General features: G+C 47.2%; 1 protein-coding gene across 1 annotated transcript; it reads right to left on the bottom strand.

Moving 5' to 3' along the window:
- Positions 1–228: 228 nt before the first annotated feature.
- LOC142578308 (uncharacterized) lies at positions 229–5,908 on the bottom strand. Its single transcript, XM_075687707.1, has 6 exons — positions 5,799–5,908; positions 5,028–5,690; positions 4,397–4,497; positions 4,166–4,284; positions 546–685; positions 229–389 (listed from the first exon to the last, which is right to left on the bottom strand). The coding sequence occupies exons 1-6, from the start codon at positions 5,906–5,908 to the stop codon at positions 353–355; spliced, it is 1,170 nt and encodes a 389-aa protein (XP_075543822.1). The 3' UTR covers positions 229–352.
- Between the last annotated feature and the right edge of the window lie 4,674 nt (positions 5,909–10,582).

Genomic DNA, 10,582 nt, shown 5'->3' on the forward strand with positions numbered 1-10,582 from the left:
GGCGGTGAGGGGCGGGGAGAGATGCCGCTTAATTTCGGGCCCCTCCAGCCCCTGGGTACGTGCCCGTTATTCTCTGAGGTATGCAAGGGTATAGAGTGTTCTTATTTATATGCAGAGGCCGCTTCCACTTTGTTTTCTTTCTTTTCAGGGCGACACTGACCTGCAGCATCGCCATGTGTGCAGCAGGTCTATTCTTCTGTTCCTCAGTAGCCACACCACCATTGCATTGTTTGTCTTGGTTTTACTGTAAAATGTCAATAAACAAGGAAAAAAAAGAGAAAGGGCCTGTTTGTACTCACAAATAAATATTTCTTTATTACTGTTATTACACAAACAGCCTTGAGAACTTCATTTAGCGTGCCTCTCTTGTACCCCTGTTGACTGGATGCCTGAAAATAAAAGCAAAAAAGAAAAAATTAACATGACAATAATATTTTGAGCGTGGTTTCTTCAGCTGTAGAAAGGAAAGAGAGAGAGAAAGAAGAGGAGAGTGAAATACAGAGGTTTGCAAAAGAAACAGCCAGCATGCAAAGCACAACACCCACCTTAAAATGCTGCTGGTGACGGCAATGAAGTCGGCACCAACAGATTGCCGGACGACGGATTCGCTGACGATGTGTCCGTTATCGTCCACAATCCCAACATTCACTTGGATATGGTAAGTGCGGTAACACCTCAGAGTGATCTGAAAGAGAAAGGAGGGCAGTTTCTGGTGTTGAGCTTTTAGTTTGGAGTGGGGAAGCGAAGGCCTTGGTCTAGGGAACAGGTTGCATGCTCATTTTTCGCTATACGTACGACACATATTTACAAACAAATTGACTCGCCGTCCCAGCATTGCAAAAGTGTATGTCTAGTGAAGCTGTTGAAAACCAGCACTGCAACTACTGAGGGGGTTATGCGACACTTTATTGCTTTAGAATAATGGAAATTGTGTCAGCACGCTGCCCTTATAGCGGTGCTGCAACAACACTGAAATCATTTGTTGGTCTGGTTCTTTTAAATGCAAAAGGCTAGGAACGTCGCTCCGCATGTCGCATGCTGCCATCTCTGTGGCAGCTTGCGCAGCAATAATCTTAATCGGGAAATGTATGCAGGGAGCGCTGCGTGCTTTGCATTGTTGTACAATGCAATGTAAGCCCAATTTACCGATAAAAAATAAATAAATACACCTGAGCAGGACACCGTCCTACGCCATGACTTGATGTTAAGCTGGTGCAGGAACTTCAGCTGAAATTTAAGGGAGCGCCACACTCTACAGGAAACGGGACTGGTCCTTTAGGCAGATCTAACCCTTTAGACAAAAATTTAAGCGGCTCGACATTCTAGAATTTCACATTGCGCTAAATATTTCTGTCAGACCTTTTAAATGACATAGCCAACAGGCGTTCAAGTCCTACAAAAGTCATTATTAAATGTATATATCGACGCTGCAAAATACAAGAAGAATGTGAACGCGGGAAGCCGAAGTATGTCGCGGAACCGTCGGCGAGCCCCGGCAACTACGCGCTCTGTTCCGCTGAGCTGACCGTTGACAACGAAAACAAGGAATCGATGGCTGCCGACTACTGATGACGTACCAGTTTGTAATAATTATGAGAGCGCTATTAGCGTCCCGATTCGGTGACGAAGGTTGCCCGTCCAGGAAGACTAAAAGGAATGCCGGTTTCATTCCCGGCATGCACTTTCTGAATGCTGCTTGAATGTCCCGCGGAAGTCTACGGTCGCCTCCGTAGTGATTTCACGGAAATACGTGAATTCGTAATCAACAGCGATCTGGCTTCGCAAGTCTTTACAGCTTCTTATCCCTCTGTGATACGAATTTTATCACTGATGTGAAAAATTCATACTTCGTGCATTTATATTAGAAAAGACAGTGAAAGAAGTATGACTATAGTCAACTGCTTTCGGCAACATATCAAAGATTTATCACGAATTGCGCGCAAATTAAGTCGCGGGAGGGAGAGTGTGTTCCTTGGAACTGTTGAATTCGGAGGCATAAACAATGAGAATTATGCCCACGGAATATTCGATGACCACTAAACTTGTGCAACTCCAGACAACTGCTATGCATTACACAGCATGCTCCATATAGGCGCTACACAGAGGCGACACATGGACATTTGCGAAATATTAGGGGGCGCCGCGCTTATCTACGGTCTTCAGTTGAGGAGATTTGTAAATTATCTGACACTAAGAGTTATAGGATTAGCGAATATTTCTTGTAAAGCGTTACGATATCTGCACCAAACATCGTGCAAGAGGTTTAAAGTCGGCCGCCCGTCTTTAAAAGCAAATAAGTTTTAAGTGGTAATATATTCTCTCAAAACTTTACTTTCGCCGTATTAGATTGGTTTATATAAGAGAAAACATTTTTGATGTTTCCCTTTTTGAATGTCGCGCCGGAGCCCCTGCAGTCAGTGACGCCACGATTTTCAAAATATTTTTCCACGTTTCGGCCGCTGCGGTTAACTAAATGATGTTGAAACTCCTGAAGTTCATTTTTAGGCTGTTCTACAATATAATGTAGTCTACCTTTAATGGTAAAAGCTAGGCCCAAGCAGATGCCGTCAAAATTCATTGTTAAATGTGTTGTCGACGCCGGTTTTGCTCTTTGGCGTCTTATCTGGTCCCCTCGCATGACACGGTTTTTCTTTTAAATTACGGAAACGAAATTTTCTATAGCAGCTCAGATTTTTTATCTTTGGTGTGCCTTTAAAATGAGCCCGAAATTATTTTTGTGCAAATTCGCGATCACTCGGTAGGGCCGGTCATCATTGCGGTCACCATGACGCAAATCTAAGTGGGCTGCGTAACGCGCCTAATATTAGGTTTTAAACATCTGCATCGCAGCATATCGCAGTGGCATCGCTCCGCCCCTTTACATCCGTCTCTGCCCAGTTTACGTGGAATGAGTGAGCGATGTGACTCATACGAGAGATCGAGATCTGACTGGCTTTCCACACGGGGTCAACGAGAGCGCTTGGAGCAATGCCGCCTACATTAGGGTATCTTCAATGGCACATGTATACACACCAATTTGTGCGCCTTCTAAAAAGAATGCACAAATGCAATATGTGTAGAGGTTTCTTTAAAACAGAAGCGCGCTTCTACCTGGAAATGCACGAGGATCGATAGTCTGCTACAGCTTGCGAAGAAAGGAGTTGCGACACTGAATTCTAGCGGGAAAGCGTTCTGTACCACAGGCGGAACTCTTATCGGTTCCACGAAAATCGTATCGGAGACCCTTCGTTCTACAGTTGTAAGCTTTTTCCGAGTCTCAAGATGAATGATACGTTGAAAGGGGTTGACAACTGCCGGGAATGTGGTCTGAGACGTTGGAAATAAAATTACCATGATTTCCAGCACGCTGTTCGCGATTTAACTAGGAATTACAATTTTAAAATGGCAAAGAAAGTCAAAAACCAGTAAGTGGCATATATTCTGCGGTCGCTTCGGCGGCGGTTACTACATGCACGAACGTCTGTATGTACCGACAGACCGTTTTGCGTCAACGCGCTGTGGAAAATGGTGCCCGCCGTAGCAGACGACGCTGTGGTCGCGTCGGGCGACGATGACGTCGAGATACCAGTGGTCGCACCCGTCCTGTTCGCGAATGATGACCATAAGCGCACCGCGTAAACAAAGAAGTCGAGGAGGAATTTTAAGGAAGTCTTCCGGATTAGTATTCACTGAAAGGCATCGTCGCCCGCATACCATAGTCTTGGTCAAATTTCCAGGCGAGGTGTCTAGAGACCCCTTCAAGCCTTCCGAAAAAAAAAGTTCATCAAAGCGCGCTCCTCCGTCCTACGAATAAACTATACACCTTGGTAGGTGCAGCCTATTGCAGAACTTCGTCAAATGTCATTGCGGCCAGAGATTGAAGTAGGCCTTCCTTCCAAGCAAAGAATTTCTATCCACACTTGCGTATTTCTCTTTCCGGCAGGTCGCGTGGACCAAATGTCGCTGGGTCAGCTTTGAACGATCGCACACAGCACTAGAACTGAATATTTACGGCACTAGAGCAAGGTAAAACCGAGGGCCTTGTGACCGGGGTGTTAGTGCAAAGCGTAGGCTTCTTCAAACACGCTAAGTATTGTGCACCTTACGAACGGTGACCTAACTAGCAATCGCGACTAAAATGATGAAGCGGCGAACGAACTCTTACCGGAGGCGGGTTCGGGATCTTTTTCTTGTTGGAGAAGAGCTTGAGCTTGGAAAACGACAGCACCCGGCCGTTCAACCAGGAACCGGGCCGCGGGGAATCCGGGTGGCAGTACTGACCAACTGCGAAAGTGCAAGGATACACTTTAGGGCTTATATTCACTTCGCCAAAAAATAGACAAACACAAATATGTAAAGAAAAGGCCGACGATGGTAGCGTCTGGCTCACACTCACCGCATTGGCGCCCAGTAGAATCCGTGAAGGTAAGCCAGGCCGTGTACTGCCACTCATCCACCAAGTTTGTAATCCGAAATTCAGGCGCTGGCTTCATGAACCTGCATGCGAGGGACGAGGCAAGGTCATTTTTGAAGAACACCGTTGCCACGTGATGGGTACGCAAGCACGTGTCGAAACGAGCAGCTAAAACGCGATGATTGCACGATGCCATAGTGAGAAAGACATGAACAGAAAGCAATATACGTGGTTCGCCGCATAGGTGCTTGTTCCTAGTATCTGAATTACGCGCTGCCTGTAGGCACGAACGTGGGCGACTCAACCAGCTTGCTCTCAGCACTGCTGAATCGGTTTAAACTGCATGGATGCCTTCGCAAAATGAGAGTGATTATCGTTCGCATGATTACTTCCCACTGCTTTTTTTTCTCAGACCAGCATGTACACCACGATGTGGCATGTGAGGCTTCTCGGCAGGGACGCTAATGCGTGCTCGGAACGCTCATGCCAACAACGGAAGCCAGCACGCTGCCCTGTGGAGTGCGATATTGCAACGCTTCTGAAAGCGAACCGTTTCGAGATCAGACCCTTGCACTATGGCGCGAAACCACGTCAGCTGTAAAAAAACACTCGCCTGCCCAGTGTGTGTATCCGCAGTTCCATCCTACGCAGCAGGAACTCGTGCTGGTTGACGAGCGTCACATGGGGAAGCATGGCCGGCAGTCTCTCCAAGATCGCCCGCTGTGGGTCCGCTTTCTTCTTGGGAGGGAACTGGGGCCAAGCGCTCCAGTCGTGAAATTGCTCCGGGTGGTCACTAGGAAAGTCCGCCGGACGGACGAGGTTCGGCTGTATATAGATCTGTGGCTGGCTCCTAACGAAGACGGCTGCGGCGCCGGAGGTGGATGGCACGCTTTCGATGTCCTTTGACTGGGACGCTCCGGCCGGTGGCTCGCTCCTAACGAAGACGGCTGCGGCGCCGGAGGTGGATGGCACGCTTTCGATGTCCTTTGACTGGGACGCTCCGGCCGGTGGCTCGCTCCTAACGAAGACGGCTGCGACGCCGGAGGTGGATGGCACGCTTTCGATGGCCTTTGACTGGGACGCTCCGGCCGGTGGCTCGCTCCTAACGAAGACGGCTGCGGCGCCGGAGGTGGATGGCACGCTTTCGATGTCCTTTGACTGGGACGCTCCTGCCGGTGGCTCGCTCCTAACGAAGACGGCTGCGGCGCCGAAGGTGGACGGCACGCTTTCGATGTCGTTCGACTGGGAGGCGCCGGTCGGCACGACGTCGCTGTCGCTGCTGGAGGAGCTGCTGCTACTACTGCTGCTGCTGCTGCTGCTACTACTGCTGCTGCTGCTATTGCTGCTGCAGCTGTCGTCGCTGCTGCTGCTGTCGTCGTTGAACCTGGTGCTCGTCGACAGCGTGGAACGGTCTGCAATAAGCATCACGTAGCCGTAGAGTCTAGGGTCGAATCCAGCAGCAGCGGAGGTAGAAGCAAGGCCCGACGACGCCATACTCGAGGCACAAGCGGAGTCGGTGGACTCTATCGTAGGGAGCGCGACTTCAGCTGATCTGTGACGGTCGAGTAGCTGCCGTTTGCTGTGCAGCGACTTGTCTTATGGCGTGCTCGAAAGTATTTAGCACGTGCCCACTCACGGGTTCGATTTCAATTGGACCCCATGGGTGTATAGCTCAACCCACCACGGGTGATCGGCCACGATTGGTTGGCTCTGCAACGTGGGCTTGTCCTCGTTCTACGATTTACTCCCCTCCCTCGAACCGCAGGAGGCCGAAAAGCTTGTGTCGAATTTTTCCTTTGTTCTGACATACTGGACGAACATATACCCCTCTCCCCCCCTTTTTCCGTTTGGAGAAGCTATGACCGCCTCGACACGACACTTCAAGTACAATGGGGTGCTGTTTTGCAGGCTTAGTCGTGGTGGTTCAGAGAGCGTATATTCCCGGAAAGAGCATGGAGGACAGAGAATAAAGGAGACGCGAGAAACGCTTCTGAACTTTGCACCGTGTCCAATGTGCAAAATACCATCTCGAGCTCCCCGGGAGAGATGGTATACCACATTAGCGTTTGACAGCTGTAATTCACCGTGATCTCTCGCAAAAGCAGCGCCTGCCTTTTTACTAATGTGTAAGACCAGACGGAAGCTAGATTGACTGGAAGAGAGGATGGTGAGGGGAGGGAGAAAATGGGTAGAACCGACGAAGTCGCGCAACCAGTGAATAAACGAGGCCTCGCCACCATTCTTTTGCTGCTCCTAAACAATATAGCGGGTGATAAAATAAATAATAAAGTAAGTAATAAAATAACGAAAAAAAAGGGGCGAACAATAAAAGTGTACCCCCAGTCGTGGACAACAAGACGAGGTCAGAAGAACGAGTCTTCCGCGCTGGGGTTAGTCGCCCGCATCTTAAACATCTTCATCGTTGTGTTTAGTTCAACAAAAACTGTTTTTACCAAATGGACCATGAGGAAGTGGTTACTTCAACCACTTTCGCGAAGATGCTGCCTACAGCATTTCGCCGCGGTATCGATTTAAGCGAAGCTTTCTGTGCTGTTTGATTCGGTTGACGATAATTAGCGGTGATGTTGACGGCGAATGTTTCATTTCTTCAACGTTTAGTTCAATACAAAAGTTGGGAGTTCATGTTACACGTTACCTCGCGTGCGCCACTGCTAACTGTTTGCGCATCACACAGAATACACAAGGGGAGGAGTTTGATTCAAGGTTGTTGTGCGCCATACTTTATAATATTTGAGAGGGTTGAGCATATTCATTGCTCCACATTGCACATCGCATCGTGGCAGAAATATTAGGTTTTAATTGAAATATGGGCTTGTACGATCAAAAACTACAATCGGATACGGAAGCACACCGTAGTGGCGGACTTCGGATTACGTATGACACCGTAGTGTTCTTTAATGTATTCCTTAAGCTATGTGCAGGAGAGTTCTTTTTTTTAATTTAGTTTTTACCCGTCCAAATGCGGCATCCGCGGTTGGGATCAGGTCCGCGACCTCAAGCAATGTCATAGCCGCAAAGCTGAATGAATTCTTAGGTTTTACGACCCAAAAGCATGATTTGATTATGAAGCGTACACGCTTTACTGGTGGACGCCGGATTAATTTTGACTTCCCGCAGGGGATCTTTGACGCGCCCCCTATCCACGGGACACGAGCATTATTGAGTTTCGCCCCCATCGAAATGCAACCTCCGCGGCCAGGATTCGATCCCCGGGTCCGCAAAGGTACCGCGGTTGGCACAGAAGTGTTGATTTTATGTGTGACGGCTTCCGTAGCGTGGGCTAGGCCCTACGGTGCTCTTTAATGCGGCTCTGCTTCTTCGCATCCACCCTAAGTCGCCCGCTCCACATATATGCATGTGTTTATTTTTCACAAATAGCAGTAGCGTACCGTACGTTAATTTGAACTTAAGTTTATCCAGTTTCCCCGCAATCGGATGTCGAGTAGCAGCGTTTCCTTTCCTTACACGTCACCTTTTCCCGATCCCCTCTCCACCCGGATCGTATGGGAACCGCGAGCGAAGAGCGGTCAAGGCTGTTATTCACGCGTTTCGCGATGGCATCGTTTCTAACCATTATCCGTCCGGCTTTTCCGGCGAGAATCACGGATAATTGCTGGCGACGCCGAGGGCATTGTGCACATTCGGTGAAGTGAAAAGGTACAAAGGAGTTTCTCGCGTCGCCTTTCCTCTCTGTCGCGCTCCTGTCATGTATAGAAACGCTCTTAACCACCCTTCCTCCCCCTCGCCTTCATGCCCTGACGCGATGTACCGGACAGAAGCAGCAGCAGTAGAAGGAAAGTAGAAGGAAGGGGACAAGAAAGCTTGTCTTTAAAGAAATAATGGCGACCCATCCATTTTTTGGAGATGTGTGGCGACGTTAATGCGATTAGAAATTTACGTTGAGGTGGGTGTGTCATTGGTGACATAGTGTGTTATATGTCATGCTGATTATCAGGAAGATCTGCACGTAATAAGTGGTAGGTAGCCAGAGATCCGAGTTATCGTGTAAGGAAAACATGTTTTGAAAAATAATTTCGTCTCTGTGCGCGGTTCTAGGGTAAAAAGGAAGTCATTGACTTCGAAGAATCATCGTGTTTTGCTCGACATCAGAGGTCCCTACTCACACTGACTTACTTTTGTTGCCGCTGAGTCAAATAATAACCGATTATGTTGTTATTGTCTCCTCAATATCTCTACGTATGCTTAGAGGTTACCGGCCGTGCGCCGTTTTTCCTTCGTTGTTTTTTTTATTGACGTGATATAAGATGTTGGCGCAAAAATGCAGCGTCGGCTACTGCTTGGGCCATGCATATGATACACGCAGCATACAGTAGCAGCACACAGCATATAACAAGATATGACAACGTTGCATTGTCACATGGAAGTCAAAATAACAAGTCGAGGTTACAAAAACGCACTTAAAGCAATAACGCGAACAGCGGTGCAACACAACAAATAAACACTCAAGCAACGATCCTAACTATGATAGTATCACATGTACACCTTGACAATAAAAAAAAATAATTCTCAGAAAAATTTTTTCCGGGCCTTAATAACGGCCAATTATTCCTCTGTCTTCCAGAAATGCGTTTAATGCTATTAAAGCGCACATCTACATAGCTCTTCTTGGTGATGCACCTAATATAATTTCATGAATTTAGAGGACCATGCTCTAAAGCCGGTAATGACGATTTAAGTCGGCGTCTTGGTGTGTCGTGGTGCGGGCATTCTAGAAGAACGTGATACGTGTCTTCGTGTGCAAAGCCACAATCACACTGAGGAATTTCAGATCGGACAGTTCTGTGTAAAGAGTGTTTTCTGTGGGCTACGCATAACCGGTTATGCAATTTATAAGACTTCCTATGTTTCTATGCAACGCTAACGGAAAGTTGAATTCAATAAGCGGATCAATATAAAACAGGAAGGAACTCTTGCAATATTGGTCGAACCACGTCGCTTTGCATATTTTGAATACAGTTACATTTAAGATCTACGCTTGGTATGCTTTGCGCGCTGGATGGATATGGATGGATATGTATGTATGTATGTATGTATGTATGTATGTATGTATGTATGTATGTATGTATGTATGTATGTATGTATGTATGTATGTATGTATGTATGTATGTATGTATGTATGTATGTATGTATGTATGTATGTATGTATGTATGTATGTATGTATGTATGTATGTATGTATGTATGTATGTATGTATGTATGTATGTATGTAATGTATGTATGTATGTATGTATGTATGTATGTATGTTTTGAGCGTCCCGTTCGGAACGGGGGGGGGTTTGCGCCACCAATCTCTTGCTATTATACTGCCTAATGCCGTACCTAGGATAAACAATAAAAAAAACAATATGAACTCGCACAACCAAATTTTCTGATCTCCTATTGCAAACTGTGCTTTTATACATCACCGTTTTTTGTCGTTTGCCTATATACTTTTCTCCCGCCAATCCTCCAATCGCCTCTTGCTAATTCCTATTTCAGACATGTTTACTTTTCCACTGCTCTCGCTGAACCCAAGGGCTGCAAGCAGGCTAGTGGTGCCTAAATCTACCGCTGCGTAGACGTCTTCACATTCTAATAAACATGCTCCATAGTTTCCCTAGCTTTACCGCAGCAAGCATGCTTCTTTCTTATATCTCGCTTTATAGATGCGTGTTCTAAGGCACCCCGATCTCGCTTCGAAAAGTAATGAGCTTCCCTTTCAGTTATCATAAATGGTTTCTTTCCGGACCTCGTTTTCTTCCTGTTAAGTAGTTACTCATGGCAGGTTTATTTTCCGTTGCCGCCACCCATGATATTATTTCAGCCTGTCTGACTTCCCGCTTGACGTCGTTTGTGGCTGTGTTGCCCACCCTACAGGCCGCATACTTGCTGGTAAGCTTCCTAGTTCTTTTCCTCCATTGTGCATCAATATTTTTCCTGTACAGGTAGCTCAACACTCTCCCAGCCTTCTTCCCTATTCCTCAGTCGTTCTTCATACTCATTTTTACTGCGAGCTGTACTCACTTCAAAACTAGTCCAGACCATAGCACCCTGCACAGCTGCATTTGTTGCCATTCCGTGAGCGCCCAATGCGAGGCGACCCACTGACCTTTGGTTCCCATCGAGTCCTGATTGTACCCCCGGATA

The sequence above is a fragment of the Dermacentor variabilis genome, chromosome 4, assembly GCF_050947875.1.
Source record: "Dermacentor variabilis isolate Ectoservices chromosome 4, ASM5094787v1, whole genome shotgun sequence".
NCBI classification, from domain to species: Eukaryota; Metazoa; Arthropoda; class Arachnida; order Ixodida; family Ixodidae; genus Dermacentor; species Dermacentor variabilis.